The sequence below is a fragment of the Calonectris borealis genome, chromosome 2 (assembly GCF_964195595.1).
Source record: "Calonectris borealis chromosome 2, bCalBor7.hap1.2, whole genome shotgun sequence".
Classification (NCBI taxonomy): Eukaryota; Metazoa; Chordata; class Aves; order Procellariiformes; family Procellariidae; genus Calonectris; species Calonectris borealis.
Window position 1 is genome coordinate 165016360 of NC_134313.1, and position 21488 is coordinate 165037847.

The 21488-nt window shown below is 40.6% G+C and overlaps 1 protein-coding gene across 1 annotated transcript in view; it reads right to left on the reverse strand.

Annotated features, from left to right (window-relative positions):
- Positions 1–13886: 13886 nt before the first annotated feature.
- The window catches only part of LOC142078412 (sodium channel protein type 5 subunit alpha-like), a 36889-nt gene continuing 29287 nt past the window's right edge, over positions 13887–21488 (reverse strand). Inside the window, exons 20-25 of the mRNA XM_075140875.1 lie at positions 20460–20738; positions 19787–19840; positions 17894–18035; positions 17162–17262; positions 16471–16741; positions 13887–15085 (exon numbers count right to left, since the gene is read on the reverse strand). Of these exons, the coding sequence (XP_074996976.1) occupies positions 13887–15085; positions 16471–16741; positions 17162–17262; positions 17894–18035; positions 19787–19840; positions 20460–20738 (2046 nt within the window). The remainder of the gene's footprint in view (positions 15086–16470; positions 16742–17161; positions 17263–17893; positions 18036–19786; positions 19841–20459; positions 20739–21488) is intronic.

A 21488-nucleotide genomic window follows, 5' to 3' on the forward strand; every position in this document is an offset into this window, starting at 1 on the left:
AGTGATTAGCAGTGTCCGAAAGGCAGAGCCTGGGTTTCCAGCAAAGCTTTCTGTTCCTCCCATATTCCCTGCATTGTAACGAACCGCGGGCTGGATGAATTTCTGACACCCAGAACATTGAAAAATACTTCACTTCACGTGAACCTTCCCTTGCTAACTTCCTGCAAAAAGTTATCCAGCCCCTCGCTTTCCCAGGGTAGGTGAAGCCTGCTACAAGGGAGCAGTCACACATTGAGCCTTTGCAAAACAACCAAAAAATATAAATATATTCCCTCCTTTTTGGGTCAAAAGCACCAACTCATGACACCGAAGCTGCTTTACCCCTGCGACCTCTCTTGCGGAAGACACTGACATCTCTCCGGTGGCTTTGGGGAACAGCGAGGCTTAGTCCATGGAGGGAACCAAGAGAGCTCCTAGGCACAGCTGGACTTTGGGTGCCACAGGGAGATGTTTTAGGAGGGTGAAATCTAAGCTTTGCCAAGCTCCGTGGGAGTTTTGGCTGTGATTTCCATAGGGAAGGGCTTCAGAGCAGACCAAAGAAAGGTTAACCATTTCTAGAAATAATTTCCACATAGAGACTAAAGCATCTAGAAAAGTTGGTGCTTTATAGATGCTGCAGGATCAACCATATGTTATGTAAAATCACATTTGATTTGTGGCAATCACATTTGCTGCATGCTTTCCTTCCCTTGCGCAGGCACTTTGAACAAATCCTTGCCTTACTTCTGCCTCCAGAGCCCCTCCTTGTGCATTATACAGAGGATCTCCAAGGTATCTCACTGCTGTTACCAGGCTGAAACTAATACTGGCTTGTCCTTTGCATTTCATTGTGTTAAAGACCAAGGAAAAAAAAAAAATCTCGAACAGTTACAGAAAGTTGGTTGGTTGGTTTTGGTTAAACACTACCTGCAAGCCTGCAGTTAGAAACGTGCCTTTGGGTGCTCATGAAAAGACCCCCACAAGGACTGGTGGGAAACTCAAAATGATAATTTTCTGCATTTAGTACACCGCTCCCTCTTCTTTCTTTCATTGCAGTCCACCATGCCGTCCCTTCCTCTGTTTTAACCTTAATTAAAGTCGAGCTTCCTTCCAGTACATTTATATATACTTAATATTTTACATGAATCATGAAACATTTCCCTTTTTTTTTTTTCTTTAATTTGAATCTTCTAATTAATTGTAATGCCTGTTAGTTTTCATTTTCTGGGAAGTGCTTGGGGTAGGAAGACACAAGCTAAGCAATAAAGACCACAATGTCTTTCAGCTCAGAAATAATCCTGTGGACTTCCTTAGGGCTGCTCTAGGCTTATTGATGCTCGCAAAGGCCAGGTCTCAGGCAAATTGTGGTTTCAAGTGGTTAAGTGACTCAGAATTTCTGATAAAAGCTTGACAAATCTGAAGGAAATTAAACTGCGCTATCCTCCTGTTCCTTTTCTTGTAGGGTTTCCTGTAAGGTTTCTACATCATCTTTATCTTTCAGTGCCCTTTCTCTGGTGCTCCTCACTGAGGTTTTCATCCTTATGCTTACTAAGATGCAAATCCAGGGGTTGTAGGCTGCAGGGCTTTGACTGCCCATGTTATTTAACTTGCAGAATTCTCCAGTCCACCAAATCACTTCTTTCTGGTCACTTTTCCCTAGCATACCTGCTTCTCCATCCATTTCTGACCCAAGTCTACTGCAACAGTGTAGAGATGTGATAAAACAGTCTTCCCTTCTGAAAAGAGGATGGCACGACTGCATTCAGGAACCGTCATTAGTATTTTTTCAGCATCTTCAAGCTGAGCAGCTTAAGAGCCCCAGGTGGACCTGGGGTCTGCCCTGAAGCTCTTTCAATCTAAAACTCTTATCCTGATACTGCGTGTACACGGGCAACTTGTCTGAGCCCCTTTGCCTTTGGGGATCAATTGCATGAGTGCTGGTACTCATCCTCCTGGTGGGATGGGAGCATGAGGAGGATGGGTGGTCAGCAAAAGCCTGGGTGGAAAGTTATAAGTAGAAAAGGATTCAATGACAAACAAGCACTCACAAACTGGTGGTCCTGTTGGGCTGACCCATTCCTTACTTGGGGAATACAAAAAGCACCAACAAGACTAAAGACCAGGAGACAATTTCATGTGCAGTTCTCCACCCTCCACCTTTGAGTGAACCCTACACAACCAGAAATAATTACCAAATATATCCACCAGCTGCCTCTTTTGCCCAAGTGAAGAGTCAAGCACTAGTCCTCACACATCTCTTTGGGCTTTCTCCTTCTCTTCTTTGTCTGCCTGTTTGCAAGCATCTCACCCCTCACCTGCTTAGTCCCACTTCCAACTTGAAACTTCTTTCAGGTCCCACCACAGATTTCCCCCTCATCTTCCTTTCCCCAGCAAACAGTTTTTAGACCAAACTATTGAGACCAAGTTAAAGCCTCTATAAGGACCCTCCAGCATAAATCACCTGTAACCCTAATGTAATAAACCAGCCTGCCACTCACAATAACAAGAAAGGGAAGGAGGACAGCATTCAGCCAGGATCTGGCTGCTAATGCAACAGGCCCAGTTGCCTGCTGGGATAAACTGCAGTAAAGTCACTGGGTCCTTCAAGCATCCGAAAATTTGCCCTGTTAAAAAATCAAGGAATCCTGTGAATCCTTCTGGTTTGCCTCTTTGGAGAAGATTTTAAACAAAGCTATAATTGCTCAAGGCTCTCAGCTTTTCATATTTCATCCTTAATGCAATATCCTACCTCTGACAAATGGAGCCTTTAAGAACCGTACTGCCCTTGACTGGAAATCTAGCATTAAAGCACATCAATGCGCACACTGAACAACCGCATTTTGCTTTCCAAGCTGACCCCCTCCGAGTGCAGGGTCAGACCCTTGCTGGATATTGAATGCTCTCCTCAGCATCAAGCAAAGTCCAATTTTATTTTTTTTTCTGCAGAGTTTCTGAGTGCTCTCTCAGAGAGGTTTTTTTTTTTTTATTTATTCTTTCATCCATTTTCAAGCATTGATTTGGGGGTGACTTTAAATGGGACAGGAGTGGGGCTTCTGCCAAGTATTTTGAAGAGAATTGCTATCCTCAACAAACACAGCCACCCACGGACAATAACACCCAATCCTAACACCTGACTTTGGTCTTCAAAAGAGTTGGATGGGTTCAAGTGCGGCCTCTCTTTGTGGGCATTCGGGTGTCTGACAGAAAGGATGGAGAAGCACTTCCCGCTGCCTGCCACTTTTCATATTTTGCTTTTTCTAATGGATCATCACTTTGGCTTTTTCTGTAGTCATGTTCATATCAAAAGAGAAGGGAAAACCAACACAAAAACTGGTTTAAGCGGATGGTTTAAAGTAAAGGAAAAGTTGAAGTATAAACACATGTAAAAGGCAGGTACCCACTTCTGAATTGAGTGACAGTGTACCCCAATTTTCTTACAAATGGGATCACCACTTTATTATTCTTGTACAGCACACTGACTCCAGTAACTCACTCATGTCAGTCCCTCCCCAAGAACATCCCACCACTCTGCATTCTCGCTTCACACCCCACGTTTAGTATCCGACGCAGAGACAAGTGCAGCTGTGAAACCCAGCCTGCACCATGGACCAAAGCTATCATTTATAAGCAAATAAAAGCAGTCATTTCTTCCAAAACAAACAAGCAGGATGATCCAAATCCACATGCTTTGGCTCCAACAATATCCCCAGCAAGGACTTCTCTGAGAAATACAGCAAAAATATCTACCTCAGCCCTATTATCTCATTAGATACAGAGGCCATGACTGGTTTAGGGCTATAACGTAGCGCAAGAAATCCCGAGGCTGGAACAAAGGAGGGTACTCACTAGACTGAGCAGATTTGAGCTCACTGCAGAGTCCAAGACTTTCTCCCAAAATTGTGACTGTCCAGTAAAACTCATCAGAGGTTGGTGCTTTACAGCTATGAGGTTTGCGTGTTTTTTCCAATCTTGTAAGAGTTATAGTGGGATTCATGTCCTCCCATTGAGATGTCTAGAAGTTAGACAAGTCCAAACCTGAATAAGTCGTATCATGTCTCCCCTCCAAAGCGTCAGTGGAGAGATATATGTGATTACCCATCCCTAGATGGATAAGATCATTCAACCTCTGGAGATGCCTTTCTCCCCTGCATTGACTGTGTCATGAGCCTAGAGCTGAGGTTGTACTGTATTATTGATAAAGTTGGGTATTTGGTTTCCAGTACATAAATATGCAGCTTTTCCGTGGGGTTCCTCCTGCCTAAACTGACTTGTAAGCAGTAAGATGTAAAGTCACCCAGTCCCAGTCCTCCCACTTGCTTTCTATACCTTGAAGAAGAAAGTAAGTCAGCCAGAAATCTCAGCATTATTTTTATTGAATTGGGATTTATTTCAGATAAGTGTGTGTACATATATATATATATATATGGGGGTTTGGGGTTTTTTTCTTCACTTCAACAAACCCTTACACTGACAATTTCTTCAGTAAAGATGCTAAGGAAACCAGTTCTCCAGGAACAGGTAAGTTCTTGCTATAAGTGGGGTCTTCTGGTTATGCTTATGAAAAAACTACTGCCGGAGCAGTGCCTACTTCCTAACGATTTTTCTGTCATTTTGCTGTCTGTAAGAGCCACCATACTTCAGATTTTTCTCAGCTTGAGAGAAAGGTGGAAACAGCGTCATCCTGAACAAAGAGCACTGCCTGAAGGTGCACTCTAGAAAGAGACCACAGGAGCAGGCATGGTGCCCAGAGATGTTTTTTCGAGGCGGTGTTGGGACTGATGTCAGCTAATGGGCTGCTAAGGCTTGTGCAAAAAAATAAAAAATGGATTTTTAAGGAAGTTTGCAGAATTTAAGTAACAGAGGATACAATAGCATTTGCTAAAAGGCTTGGTAATGCACATAAGGCTAGCTCAGAACACAGTTTAATCAAAATGGGAAAAATAAATTCTCTGGATTGTTTCTAATGTATAAATTTCATATTAGCTTGCCTCATGACTAAAAAAAAAAACCACCACAAAAAAAATCCCAAACCCCAAAATTCTAAACCCCCATAACTTTGGTTTAGTTCATGATGATTTTAGCAGACAAGGTCCTCAGCTGGTATAAATGGGCTCAACACCTTCAATCAAATTATACCAGCTGAGGGCCTAACTCAGGAATTGCTTGAAGAAATGAAAAGTGGGTAAAAGTTTCCCAGACAAATTAAAAATGGATAAACAGCTGAAATTAACTTACTTCTGGGTGATGGTGGGTATCACTACATTTTTTTCTTGCTACTGTGCTGTAGCCTCAATGGAAGAGGGAACTAATTGCCATATGAACCTGTACATTCATCAGCTGCCTTTTCCCTGAAAAAACTCACTCCAAAATAAATCTCCAAAAACTTCAGGGAATAACAGGGGGAAAAAAAAATTCTGGAAGGAAAGTATTCAAATTGAGTAAGATCTTTGTCCTTAGATAAATGAGGTAGTATAAATTAAAGTTGTATTTTGCACCTGCTACACACAATGTAGATGGGAATGGGTGCTGAGCAGCCAGGAGAGGCTATTTGCAATGTCCCTCCCATCCCACCAGCATCAGTGGAGCAGCCTACATGTTTACGTTTATATGGTTTACATCAAGCATCGTACTCCCTGCCTAGAGAGTCAGACAAATGCACTTGCAGAAGATTTGCTTCTATATAAACCCAAGTGCATGATATAGTATGGTCAAAGCTGGTGGGAAGAGCAGTGTGAAGGAAAGACGGACATCCTGACCCCCACCAGCCTCCCCTGGCTGCTCGCCATCTTGGGGGCAGGAGTCCTTGGTGATGCATTTTGCAGCAGGGCCCAAAATAGCTCTTTTTGGTGGTAGTTGTAGTTTCAGTCATCTTCCCAATTTGTAGTATAACCACATCCTGTCCTACACAGGGCTTTTTGGTTTTACCTGTGTAGGTATCTTTAGCTCAGGAGTGAGCCACATGTTTTTCAAGAGCATAATAGTGGTCACTCTTGCCCATGATTGGCAACGCGGTTGTGTAAAAGGGAACGTTTTGGCATCCTCCACTTCAATTAAACATTTTGATCTTGCCATCAATGCCAACAAATACAGCGTGCAATGTACGATACCTGATTCAGTGAAACATTAAAACTGTCAATGGCTTGTAACATGTATAGGGGGTAACAGCCCCCCATGTCACTGTGCTGTGCTTTGTTAATACCATGGCAGGAGCACAGCTGGGGTTGAACAAGCGCACGCTGATGAGGTTGCCCTACAGTTGGGTATCAATGGAAATGCTGTCATTGCATTACAGACGTCTTAGCACCATTTCCTGAATCCAACTATGTGATGAGGTCACTTCTCTGCCATTCCTGAGATATCTGTGGCAGAGGATTGCTCCTGTGTTGAGCCCTGTGATATAATACCACATCAGACTCCCCGTTCTCATTTCAGAATAAAGCTGCGATTCACACTGGGAGGAGAAACTTGAAAATATGACTTGAACCTCGTTGAGGTAAAAGATCTGCCAAAAATATGAGCCTAAGGTGTGAACTGCATCATGCATGTTACTGAGAGATGAAATCCAGACCTTGCTGCCCCAGGGACTCTCACAACCAGCAGTGGGTTAAGCCATTGAGAAGTGCCAAACCAGAACAAGGGAACAGAACTATTTGAAATCTTCCCCATTTTTTGGGGGGTGGCAGGGTATAGAAGTTGTGTGAGAAGATGTTTGAAGATCACCAAGCAGAATGATCTAAAACTTAACTAAGTGAGTGCTCCCTATGTCAGGAAAGATATTTCCTTTCAAGGTTAAATGTTGATTTGAGGGGAGAAAAGATGCAGCAAGCCAAACATTCGCAGGTTACTAGTTTTACGAAGAGATCCGACTGACTTAATTTTCTCCTTTTAGACACGTGAAAACATACATTATTTTGTTAAGCAAGCCCAGCTGCCTCTCCTCAACATACTGCCAGACATCCATTTTCTGGGCTGGCTCAGACTCAGCCTGGCCCCTCTCATGGCACAGGGTCATCTCCTCCCACCAGAGAGTTTGACACCAGAATAAAACATCGAGGTACTCCATGGCTTACCAGGGTAGATGCGTCATCTCCTTGAGATCCTCCCACCCACAGAAGCTCACACCTTACCCAAAATCATCCAGTCCCATTAAACCCACCCAAGCCTTCCTCCAGCTGTTAGTCCTCAAACCACTTCTTCTGCCCGCAAAAACAATGCCTGGCTCTCCCACCTCTTACCTTGACAGAGCTGAACCACCCTTCTCCCAAGTATTCACCTCTATCCTAAGCAATCATCTCCTCCCTTATATTTTTTTTTTTTTTCCTGATCTTTTATACCTTGCAGCTGGCTCCTGATGGCTGAATGGGTTAACCCTTTCCCTGCCACATCCAATAAAGCTCCTGACAGTTGGTTCCTGCTCTTCAGCTCCCAGGAGAGGGAAAATTGGCTGCATACTATCAGGGCTATAATGGTCATGACAGGCAGCAGCTATGGCATTGGTGGGTCAGATATAGGAAGATGCTGAAAAGAGCCAAAAGATTACTTGATTGATGAGAAAAATGCCTGTGTGAGATATTTTAAGAGGTCATTCCACTCACATTAAAATAATAAATAGAGAAGTGATAGTGAATAAGTGCCTTCACTGAATGAAAATAACAGGTACTAAAGAACTTCTTAATGTAACATTAAAGCTATATCAAGAACAGTGGCATGAAGCTGAAGTCAAGGTAATTTAAATGAAAAGGTAGGCTTGTGATTTTAAGTGTAAGGCTAATTAACTGTGAAACAAATTACCAGGGGACAGACATTCTCCTTGATGTCTTCAGGTCAAGAGCTGTAACCCCAGCTGGAAAACTTATTTTAGTCAAATGCAGCCCAACATGCACCTGCAAGATATTTGGCAGCCTTTAAACCTGTGTTTCCTGTTCCTTTCCGTGGAGATATGACATATTTATAACAGTGGCCTGCACTAAGGTCACTCAGTTGGTTTGTGCTCATACTATCCAAAAGCAGACCCTCTGGATCTGCTTTTCATATCTGGATATCAGACCCCCTAGATCTGCTTGCACAAACCTTAGCTCACGACCTGTCCAACAAGCTTCTGCATTTATTTGCCTGCAATTATATTAACACTTGTCCTGCACGTGACCTTTGAGCATGCTGCTCTGCATGCTCTGCTACACCCTACACCCTCCTGCAAAAGCTACTTTGCGCTTGTTGCAGGAAAATCTCTTTCCACCTTCTGGTGTTGCTGTCCCAACACATATGAGGTCTCAGTTCGGGACCATCTCAATTGACTGGATGGGATAAGCGAACACATTTGGGATGATTGGATCTTGCTGTTCTGGAGCAACTTGTGCTTTGAGATCAATAGGGTATGGATGACAAATTTTCTAGGTGCATTTTCCAGCTTTCCTCTGTGCCAGATGCCTGGCCCATAACCATGGGATTATGGAAAGCTTCCACAGGGATAACTTACCACAGGGAAACTGCACCTTTCCTATACACTTGGGAGGAAGGGTGGTTGATGCAGGCTGTATTCAAAATAAGCATTGCTCAATGATCTGGTTTAACCCTTCCTGACGTTTATTCCCCTCTCAGGAACAGTCACGTCTCTCCTCTCAACTTTCATTTTGTGGGATTAAACAAGCTAGGATTCCAGGCTTCTTTCTAAAGCCTTTGTAATCCCCTGTCTATCGTAGAAGCCCTTTAATTCTTGTTTGATTCATATGAATCTTTCTTGAGCACCATTTACCAATGCATGCACGGGTGCAGATGCGACCTCACCCGTGCCTTCCCATTGCATTAGCACATCCTGCACTCCACGGACTGTGTCTCAGCTGATAGATCTTCACGAAATTTCTCCATTTCATGATTGCATCACATTACTCATCGCGACAATTCTGCTTCAGTAGTTTATCCAGGTCTTCGCAGTGTTCTGCTCTTTCCATCACCTGGTAGCAAATGTCCCCGTTTGGCCCCCAGCAGGGGACTTTATGCTCTGCGCTATTACATTTTGTTTATCAGAATACGAGTGGATAAGATCTACCACATTCTTCTCTCTTAGTAAATAGATTTCAAACCTATTTTATTCAATTTTCCACTTTCCTTCAAGTCTTTCATTATTTCTTCTTCAAAATGTGTTCCACAGCCCTGCAACATGCTCAGTTCAGATTAGCAAGTCTCTGATTGCTTGAATTGCTTGTTACCTCCTTTTTAAATACAAGTATTACATTTGGGTTGGATTTTGTGGATTTTTTTCCCTCCTGCTACCTTTCCTGATTTGACAGATTCTCACAAAATCCTTACTGACAGATCTGCAGTTTCATGTGCCAGTTCTCAACAGCATTTTTGAAAAGGGGTTATTCTGGCCCCTTGCTCCATTGCTTTAATTCCCTTCTGTGTTCATCTGTGGATGTACTCACATTTCCATTCAAACATTTCCTGTTAGCCAAGGAAAATATAACCCCATATTGAATATCGTCTTCACTGACACTGAAGGAGACTATTTACCTGATCTTTATCATATATATACAGATAGATTATCTTTAACCCTAAAGCTGTCCAAAACCTCATCCCTGCCCCATTTTAAGCCAATCCCACATCTTCTTTATTTTTTCTTCTTCTTTCTTATATAGCCAATGAGTTATTGCTGTTTCTGCTTCCTATTCATGGTCTAATTATCTTTTACACTGGCAATTATTACTCATTTAATTTTCTGACCTTTGAACTGTAGCTTTCTTTTAGCACAACCCTTTCTCCCTAGTATTAGTATTCTTGCTAATACTCCTTTAAAGGCAGTTATTTATCTGTTCAGGTTTCAATCTTTATAGTTGAGAGAGAGGCCCCAACTTTTTTTTGTGCTTTGAATATGTCATTTTAATCTAAAACCACTAGGAGGAAGCATTCAACAAGTTTCACTGTCCTGTTGCAGATCCCAGTCTTAATTTTATGAAATTCAGAGAGTTTTGAGCAGGAACCAAGGAGCCTGCTGGGTCACAGATCCCCTTGAAGGTGTCGTGGCACATAATCCCTTGAAGAAATGTATAACAATTCACCTTTTGGTCAGACTGGCTCCTCTGCCCCTGCTGCAAAGCAGTTTCACGACTCCATCCTCTGCAGGACAGAAGCCACTTCTAATTTCCAGGGTAATTTTTTTCCTGACTATTTTATTTGTCTTTTAAACGTTTTTCTCCCTTGCTCATATTTTCCCATCTGCTTTATTTACTGAGAGCTATGATGCATCCTCTCAGCTGTTATTTCTAGGCTGAACAAACTAAACTTGAATCTCTTTTCATAATATAGTTTGTTATTCATTCTAGTATTGCTTCTCTGCACTTGATCCAGTTTGAATTCACAACTGTTGAATTGCAAAGGTGTCTGGCAAATGGGAGGAAAAAAATTTTCTTTAAAGTGCCATAGGAGTTTCATGCCATGCAGCTCCATTGATTTGCCCAAGAGCTGAGAAACACTGAACTAAATTATCAGCATGGTCCCATTAATAACGATTGTCTCAACGGTAAAGTCAGTCTAGCGTATGCTACGGGTCCTGATTTTTGGTGAAGAAAATAGCTTTTTATTGGTTAGTTCCACATAGTCCTTTTTTTTTTTGCCCTTTTAACTCTTTTGACTGGAGTGCAAATATTCAAGGCCTTTCCGTTACTTTGATTTCCTGTGAAAAATGTGTGTGCTTTAGGTAGTGAAATCAAGCCCACCACAGACAGGTGCAGTTGTTTCGGTATTCTCACGTCCTTCATTGCTATATTTATTGTGCTACGTCACTATCAAAGGAATAAACAAAACCATTATGTTATTGAGCTGGTGTTTCTCATGGGCTGTCAAAGCGAAGAGCTCTCAGCCCTCATGTTTTTTATTGTCTCTATTAATAACCTCTTTAAAAATGCAATGATTTGGGGTAAAATTTGTAAGTGACACATAGATTATGGAAGAGGTAACTGTTGAAGAGACCAGGCTATTAATGCAATGCTCTCAGAATAGTGGCTAAAAGGGGGAAAGCACATAAAACGTTGTTCAGTATGACCAAAAAGGATGGCAATCCATCTGGAAACAAGACTGTATGCCACGCAGCCATCACAAGAAACTAGGATTTTAGTATGGACAGCAGTAGGATCCAGAATTAAGGGGTTTCAGAGGAGAACCGGAAGGATCAAAGAACACGGCAAGGGGCTTGCCTTCCCCAAAACAATATCACCTTTACTCAGAAGGGTTTCTGCAGAAAGTAAAATCCATCCTAGGGGGTACTTGTCATTTCTTGCACCAATAAATAATTCACTCAGGGCACCAAATGGTCTTTTGCATCTGATCTCCTACGCTGGTGGAGCTCTGACTCACCTTCAGAGTGGCCCTCCCAGACAGATGGACTTCAGGGAGGCTTGTATGTACCTGACTGTCAATAAACTGTTCTTGCAATCAAAAATACCCCTTCCTGGCACACAAACTGGCAAAGACGAGTTGCACTACCTTTGGGTATGGATAATACATAATATAAATACATAATCTCCTGAGAGGATGCGATGTCAGGACTGTTCAGTGCAACACCCAAATCAATGAGAACGGTGCGTGCGGCTCATTACTGCTTCTTGATGGACTCCGCACATCATGGGAAGCGGACATTGAACAGGCTGGAGCTGGGAAACACCATCTCACAAGTGCCGTGTAGTCAACTCCTGAACTGTGGCAGGTCACAAACTGGGTAAGTGTTTTAAAAATCATTCTAATCAACTAAAACCATTTCATTTTATTAATTATTTTTAATTGTTAGTTTTACTTTTTAGTGTGACGGAACAGATTCCCCTGGGTTCCAGTGGCACAGAGCTGTTGAATTCTCTGGTACAAAGCAGATTCACTGTGCATCTATCTTAAAATTTGAGGGAGTATTAGTCAAAACTAATTAAACATGCTATGATGGCTAGGAGAAGGTAAAGGAATACCAGAGAGGAAATTAAAATTAAAAGCTATTATAAATATTATTTATTTGCAATCAGTGTTTAGACAGTATCAACTGAAAACAGTCTCATTATTAAGATGTCATTTACCATTCATAGTAAAAGAGAATTTCTGTCCAGAGAGCTCACAATCTGAAGAGATGAAAAAGAGGAGAAGAGGAAGGTGACACAACACAGGACATATAACTGCCACCGTAGAGAAGGGATGTTGAAGAGAGTAGACAACTTGTTGCAGGTTGCAAGTGGAAGGTACAGGAGGTCCCACTCAGTTGCAAAACCCAGTTTTCCTTCTGGCTGAAATCAGTGTGGAGGGGAAAGCTCACCCGAGCCTTGCCAGAACCCCAACAGTGACCACACGACTACAACCTTGCGACTAAGAAAAATAAAAAGCATCTTACGCCGACTTGCATGTAACATCTTTGAAGCTTAAATAAGAAATTAAAATGTCAAGGGTAATTTATGACTACGTCTAGTGCATGACAAGGAATAACACAACAGTCATTAGACAGCAAAGTGCATCAGCTGAAAGTACCTCCAAAGTACATGTACAAAGGACAAAAGACTGAGTCTTGTTTGGGCATGTGTTTTTCTGAGAAGAAGCCCAAGCTAGTAAGGACATGAAGAAGGATAAAGATAAGGAAAATGTGGTGAAGATCACGAGAGACCATGTGCACACAGAGTTTCATGAGAAGTAGAGGTTATGATTACATCCCTACTCCCAAGACGACGCAAATGCTTCAACCCAGATTTCCTAATTGTCCACATTATTCATACTTTGGTTTCTTCTAATCTTTGCAGGAGACAGAAAACTGGTCCTCCCATCAGAGAAGCACAGGCAGAAGGCGGAAAGGCTCCTACCGCCAACAAGACACATCTACCTTAGGTCAGGGCCTCACAGCATGGCCATGGATGACGCTCACCACCACGACCAAGGGCAGCTTAAATGGGGCCCATGTGGCACTCCCCAGCCTGGGTTTCTGATGTCATCTGAAACGATGCTGCCAATTTCACGCCGGTGAAAAAGCTTATTGGTGTCTCTCTTCTCTACCACATTGGCAGGAATGAACTTGAGCATGAAACTTAACCATTCTTTGAAGTTTGAGAAAAGTATGTAATAAACACAATTTGTTATGGAGTGACTGATAGACACACAACACGGCTGCGTTCTCCTCGCTGCCAGAGGAAACTGGGTTAAAAAACTAATCCTCACAGGCAAAATAAAGCAAGGTTTTACTCAGCTCAGTACAACTTCTGTAATACTAAGAGTTCTATTTATTATTTCATTAAGCTGCAGTAACACAATTACAATAGCATACATGCCATGACTTATTCTGTAAATTGATCATATTGGAATAAGTCCACTACACTGTGGCATATCTGTGGATCATGCAGTGGCTATATTTTGGTACCCCAAACATTAAAAAAAAAAAAAAAAAAATCAGCAGCCATTTCCTTAACAGGTGTATGAGAGTATCAATTAGGAATGGACTAAGGGTAAATTTTAGCTCCTTTCCCTTCGGCAATTTATCTTAACACTGACATTCTTTTCCTGTTCTCCAGTAGATCCATTGCTGCTTGGGCTTTTCTCCACTTCTTGCACCAGGGACAACATCAGCAGACATTACCTACCACTGCCGTGAATACACCGCAGCACTCAGGTACTGTGGGACCTGCTTTGCAGTGGGGTGCCCTTGACCAAAAAGGTCCAAAAGCTTTCACAGCTTTTGTCTCTGCGCATGTAAATATTGAACAAAGCTGAACATAGCAGAGCCAAAGGCTATGATTTAGCAGCTACCACAGTTTAGTGATCATACCTAACTATGGTTAACTGATCATGATCAACAGACTTCGTTTAATAGGGAGGCTGCCTCAGCTGACATGTATTTACAATATCAGCTTCTGTGAACATTTTAAAATACTCTTAACAACATTGTCACTGATGAACTATTTAACGTCTGGAGATTGTTGGTTACCTGTAATTTCTCCATTCTCAACCATGAGATTGCCACTACTGGCTCTTGTGACACTGTCGTATGATGGAGGAAAGGATGCGGAGGACAAAGTTTCAGACTTGTCAGGACTCCTACCATAGTTTTCACCCATCATAGATGCAATAAGTCCTTCTTTTTCTGGAGCAGCACCTCCAAGACTGTCACCACTGCAAGTTCTGTGATGGTACAGGTAAGAAGCGTGCTTTATGGAGCGCAGGAGCAAATGACTCCTGTAGGCACGCTGGATGACAGTGGCAGAAGCTTCCTCTTGTCTGTGTCTGAGAGTAGAGGAGATTGGCTCATAGGATTTTTTGGATGGATTGGCAGCCATGAACTTCTCCTCCATTTGTACTTTAAGAGTATCCATCTCCCCAGAATCTCCTAACACTCTTTTTGTAAAAGCAAACAAGATATCCAAGCAGTGGATCCTATCTCCACTGACCATAGGCAGGTCCATTGCTATGAGTTCAATTTTGTTTGGTTTTGGTACACGTAAAGGTTCAGCCAGAGCATCTGCAAAGTCTGAAAGTGCAGAGAAAGTTATAAACTGAGTTGCCTCAGGATCAAACTTCTCCCAGATTTCATAAAAGATGTCAAAGTCATCTTCCCCTAAAGGCTCTGTACTTTCCTCAGTAGCAGCATTGAAGTTCTCCAGAATAACAGCTATATACATGTTTACAACAATGAGAAATGATATAATGATGTAACTTACAAAATAAATAATACCTATGGCAGGTTTACCACATTCGCCTATAGTACCATTTGTGTTTGGATCACAGTACGGTGGCCCAGTGTTTAAAATAGGACTGAGAAGACCATCCCAACCAGCTGACGTGGTGATTTGGAAGAGACAGAGCATGCTGTTAGCAAAGGTTTGGAAGTTGAACATATCGTCAATGCCATCTTCCATCTTCACATAGGCAAAGTTAGCCATACCAAAAATAGCATAAATGAACATGACCAGAAAAAGCAAGAGGCCAATGTTAAATAGAGCAGGTAGGGACATCATTAATGCAAAAAGCAGAGTTCGAATTCCTTTGGCAGCCCGGATGAGTCTCAGTATTCGTCCAACACGAGCCAAGCGAATGACCCTGAAGAGTGTAGGTGGTAAGAATTGTTCAAATGCTTTACCGATGCCAGAAAGCAGTAAAGCTAAAATGGAAGGGATAACAACTGGTTAGAAGATCACATTTCTGCTTAACTAGTAAGTAGGATGAAATGATAATATTTACAGTTAAAAAATATCTGATGTGTGTATATTAAGACCCTAGCAGAACAACCTTTAATAGAAGTTAGAGTTGAAAAAATAGCTGTAGAAATCAGTAATTATGAACTACATTCTTCAGCCACCAGAAGATAGTACCCATTGCACTAAGGATGGCAAGCACCTTTCTATGCACAACTTCAAATATCTTTGACACTGGTTGCATGAATACTTCAGCAGGTGCAGGTTATGTATTTACCTTCTAAATTTGACGTCAAATACTGACACTACAAAGCTGAACTAAGAAAACAAGATATAATAACAATGTCATGGTCATCATCTACATAATCTAGTCAAGACAGATATAAGCAAACCCAGTGATGAACATAGAAGCTGTGCATGCCATTCTACAATGGCTTTTAGTTCATTCAGGGACATAGCTACAGATGGATGTTATTTTATCTTTGGTTTGCATGAAAAATTGACAGATCTAGTAGCACTAGAAGAGGTTTGGCTTTTCTAGGTTTAGGTGTTTTGCATACATTTTTCTGAATTTGCACTCCACGAACTTAATCTCTCAAGGAAGAGCCATGTTCTTACTGGAATCTTACTTAACCAAAACATAAGTCATACTAAAGAAACAAAACGTTTTTCTTCACTTAAATGCCTTCTGCTATTTTGGCAGTACTGGCACTAAGAATAGTTAAATTGGCAGAAAGCTCAAATTGTCAGAAGAGCTCTTTGCCCCATTCTTCCATTGCAATTCCTTCAGATAAAAGCTAATACATTTATGTTGTTCTTTTCTATCCTGTTACACAGTGTAAGCCCTTATTTTCAATCAGCTATGCCTGAGTTTCTAGAAACTGAATTCTATAGTCTATAATCTAATTCCAGTCTTTATATTCTCTATATATTTCAATTCTCTGTTACAAACACAGATGACAAAACCCAGCAATTTTTATCTGATCGAAGATTTTCTTAGTTGGCACTAAATCTGTAACGATGGAAATTATCACATAATGTGGTACTGGTATGATGGGTTATTCATGCTGTCTTTCAGACAACAATCTGAAGAACCATTAAGAAAGATTTTACATAACACAGCTGCCTTTTTTTTATTATTAAAAGAAAATAGCAGAAATTTTAAAAAATCTTATTTCGTATTATTTTAATATAATCATGGTAGGTTTTTTAGTTCTTTTTCCTCAAGACTTTACAGTATTACGATTTCCATTTCAGCATCCATTTGCAGTTGATAAATTTAAACTGTTTTTTTTTTTTGAAAAGATAATAATCGATTTAGTAAAGAATTTGCTGAACCAATTTTACTTACCAATAAGTGACATGATCACAACAACTAAATCAAATATGTTCCAAGCATTTGAGAAATAGTACTGCCTCAGAGCCACCAATTTCAGTACACATTCTGCAGTAAAGACGGCAACAAAGAGTATGTTGATTTTGTTAAGGACGTTAGTCTTCGTTACACTTTGCTCATAGGTTTCCACCATCATGGTGATCATGTTAAGGCAGATGAGAATCATGATTACAACATCAAAGGCCTGGTGTGTTACAATGTCAAAAAGGAACCCTTGGTATCTGTTCTAGAGGAAAAAATACATCTGGCATCAGTTATGAAAGTAGGGAGTACTTATCTGTACATGACTCCAACAGCTCCAATTTTTATGTTGCAAAGTCACTCGACTATAGTGAAGTCAGAGAAATGTGAGATAGGCAGAATGTAAAAATGACATTAAAAATCCCTTCCCATCTTGAAGTTTAATCAGTTCCAAGGTGAATGTAAAGCCCAACAATATTTATGCAGAGAATTTAGTAAATATTTAACCTGTAAAATCTTTCATTGCAACTTTTTGGTATGGAATTGACTTTAGAGCGCTGTCTGAATATCAATGTAAAGACGGTATAAATAATTTATATGTAATATATAAACATATGCACATTTCAGTGAATTAAATTGTACTTTTGCAATACATTTTCCTTTTGAAGAATTCAGACAGCCTTACCAGTGGTCTTGGAATGGGTTTTTGAGGTTTCTTGGATCCCAACTTTTTCATCGCGTTGTAATATTTTTTCTGTTCTTCTGTCATAAAGATATCTTCCCCACCTAAGTATATAAAGAAATGTCACTGTTATTTGGTGAGAAAGCAGTACTATTGTAGTTACAAAGTCTAAGATGCTGAAAATTAACATTCCTTCCGTTTTCACATCTTGCTGGTACTAGCCCTTTTCATAATGCGTAGCTGCGTCCAAAAAACCGGAGTGGCACAAACCATACATTGACAGAGCAGAAGTCCTGGGGTGAAACCCAGCTAGCTCAGAAAGCATGAAAACAAAGGACCTACTGAAAACCTGGATAGGGACAAATCTTTCCCCGGCTTCCCACATACTGGTCTTGTTGAATATCCAAAATACTTCTCCAAGCATCTGTACCAGACCACATTTTCTAAATAATGAGTCTCCTGTCGTGCTCAGTTCCCAAAAACGAGTAAAATCTTAAGGGACTGCAGAGACGATGTCATTGCCTTCAATATGTGGGGAAGGAGCTGGGTGTTCAGCTTATAGGGAAAAAGAAAGGAGGAAGAAACTCACCCTGGGTGTTACTTCTGCTAACTCAATTACTAATGCTCTTGTAAATGCCAATAGAAGTTTTAGATTCTATGTATAACAAGGACCTTGTTCTCTAAAGATAGCATTGCTCGAGATATAGCAGGTGCCTGGGAGCACAACGAATATACTTATCTTTTTCTTTTGTTGGTTAAAGTTGTCAATAATAACACCAACGAAGAGATTCAGGGTAAAGAAAGATCCAAAGATGATGAAGTTCACAAAGTAGAGATACATAAATAGACTGTGCTCCATTTGCGGCTGCTCATTTTTCTGCAAGAATAAGAAGCAACATGAAAAATTACCAATTCAGAATAAGCTTCATATTGCAGATCCTCTCACAAATTAATTCCAGGAGGAACTAAGATTTAAAGTCTTACTGCTAGTTCTGACAAAATTGGTATAATTTAAAACTACCAATAGTGCATAACACAAAATATTATATGTATATGACACTTTTGGAAGGGGAAGGAAATGGTGGAAGAAAGTAACATTCCTACTGTGACTATTAGATGCATCAGAATTCTAGGACCTCGTAGGGACATTACTGCTCAGATGTTGACTACTATCCCTTTTGAAAACATGAACCTTATGAAATGAAACACCAAGCACACCACCTGAGAGATTACTAATTAGAAAATATGGCTCAAAATAATAGTACTACAAAGTGTTTATACTATACAACTTGTTAACCTGATTTCTTTTACAATGTTTGTTTATGTAGTTTCTGGCTAAATCATTGCAGAACAGGATAATTTAATTCATACTGATATTGAATATATTTACACTGAAAAACTTGTAGAGCAAAACTTAGTCTTTGACTAATGGTGAATGAGGTTTACTTTTTTTTAATTTTTCCCCCCCACCATAAAAGCTGATTGTTGTGGTTTTTTCTTTCTTTTCAAACCTGACTTAAAATCCTACCATTTGCAATTGATTGAGGCCCTATAAAGTCAGTAGAAACTGTTACTGAATTGGACAATTTTGTCATGATTTTCACAAGCATTTCAGAAGCATCAGTTTAGCTTCTTCCATTAAGAATAGGAGCTATAAATTGCTCAGTACTTGAAAAATAAAGCAAACTATTTGGAAGTCTAATTCCAAGCTCTTGCCATTAAAAATCTTGGCCTAGATACGTTTTTTTTCTTGTTAACAAAAAACTTCTTCTATGGCTATTATGGATAAAAACAAAATCAGAAGAAGAAAAATAGTTTTTTCAAATTGAAACACAAAAAAACCCCTATTTTCATATATGGTTACTTTTAAATTGATCTGATTCCTTTATACTCATGATCAAATTAAGATAGCCTCTTCATTTCAAATTCTTTGCCTCCAAAGGCATCCCACTTTGTTCTGTATAACATTGGATGATACTTCTGATAAGACAGCAAAAGCGACTTGCAATGTAAACAGTAGGCAAAATAGTACTAGTGGTGCCTGACAATGTATTTTAAATGGTTGCTTAGCCACAATAGCTTGATTCTTGAAGAAGTTTGGTTTCATGTTTTGAAGTGGACTTTAAACTATGTCACTGTAAAACATTCCGGTTTCCTCCCAGTTTCATAAAAGAAGATGTGTGAAGGCGGGTGCCTCCGTGTGAGTGGGAACTCTGAACTCCCCTGCTAGCTGATGGACATCCAGTTATCAGTAGAGTCAATGTAGTATAAAAAGGTGCTCAGCTGAACAATATAGATATCCAGGGTGAGCTGAAACGCTCCCTAGATCTCTCTGAGCATATTGACCAGATCTCCATTAACCATACAGGGCACTTGGAGGTGAACTCACATGGAGACCTTACGGTATAGGTAACTGCATTTAGGTGAGCGGATCTGGAGTTGAATCCCACTCCCCATTACGACAGATTAGGATACTACGAGTCATTCACTGATGAAATCTTTACATCAGCTGATAAAAACCATTACTGGAAAGATTTAGCACAGCAGATATAAAAGTACAAAAATTATTATGCTTTTGAAGAAAGCAGTAGCATTAACAAAAAATATAGTTTGAATATAGTGACTGACCTCTCGTGAATCTACTGCCGCATACATGATGGTCATCCAACCTTTAAATGTTGCCTAGAATGACAGATTATGGAAAAACGTGTTGAACTTTCAGGGTAAGAGTCTTCACATCATTTGCAATATCCAATTGACACTGACTGGACTAAAAGCCTTTGGTGTGGTCACACACACAAAGCACCAAGCTCTGACGTTAGGGGAACTTGACCCTGCTGTATGTGTGGCATTCTGAGCCTTATCAGGATGTGAAAGCTCGCAAGGGTGGGGCAGAACATGTTGTCCTAGGATGCTGACAGAGCAAACCTTCACTAGCATGGTCTACTAAAGGCCTTGGCTGAAAAAAATCTGCATTACAGAAGATTAGTTCAGTATGTGCCCCAGATTTCTGTCTGAGATTGCCTCCAACTCTCAGTCTCATGAACCTGCTGGAGGCTGAAACAACACTTGTCCACCAGATGCTTACTTTATCACCTGGAAAATCACAGCAGGATCTAATTTGTCCCCCTATTTCTATTTGTGTGCACGAACAGCACTGGTGTTTGAACAGCCAGCTGCGAAGGAAGAGCAGGCTGTATGATACCACTCTTTTCCATCACCCACAGATTTGAGTTAGGAGTTGACAGGAAGTCAAGCCCATCTGACATGGTGCTGGCTAGTGAAGGCAAGCAGCACTTACCACCTGAAGAAGAGCCAAGTAGCCAGAACCAACATTATCAAAGTTGACTTTAACATTGACCCAGAATATTTTTTTTGTGTTATTATACGTTCTACAGTCTGACATGTTATTGATCAAATGATTTAAATCTGCATCTTCTTCTGTCAGATTGACACATTTCCCAAACTTCCCAGCAAAGAGGTTCACTCCCATGATGCTAAAGATGAGCCAGAAGATGAGGCAGACAAGCAGAACATTCATGATGGAAGGGATGGCTCCCACAAGGGCATTGATCACCACCTGGGATGAAATGGGAGAGGAAAAATATGCTTAAACAAAGATGGGCTCAAGTATTTGCTCAGTGCGGTAAGCAGTCACTTAGTCATCTGAGCAAACAGAAACCTAATGTTTTCTGCGTAAATACTAGTCACAGCTGGCATGGGTACCTTGATTCAACGGTCCATAGTATCTCTTAGGCTTTCAAAGGAATAGTTGATACTTTTTGGGCTGCTGTGAGCCACTACCACATAAGCATACTACCATGTGAGTCTGTCCTCTTTTGATGACGTTCTCTTGGTTTTGGAGTGGGAAATGTTTTGTTTGTTTGTTTGGAACTTTTATAACATAAAATTTCTGAAATATTCATCCATAAACACTAGTGCAGAGGACTGTATTATTAAGACTATAGAAAGTAATTTTTAAAAGGACCAGTAATAACTCTCCACTATTTGCTAAATCTATTATTTTTAGTGGATTATGATTGTGGTTGGGGTCTATAACCATGAGCTAGGTACTTTTTCTGTGCTAGATGCTGTATAATCACAGAAAATGTCCATGTAAGGTTTAAGTGCATGCTAAAACATAACAGGTTGCTTCATAAAATGGGCCAGTGTAAGGAAACGATGAGAATATATCTTTGAATTTCACAGTGAAAGCAATAAACTCAGCAGTCAGGTAGCAAAGAACTTGATGGACCAGAAGAACAATGAAGAAGCTTTGTGAAGGCTTTTGGAGACCATGTCACACACATTCTGTACAGCAAGACAGAAA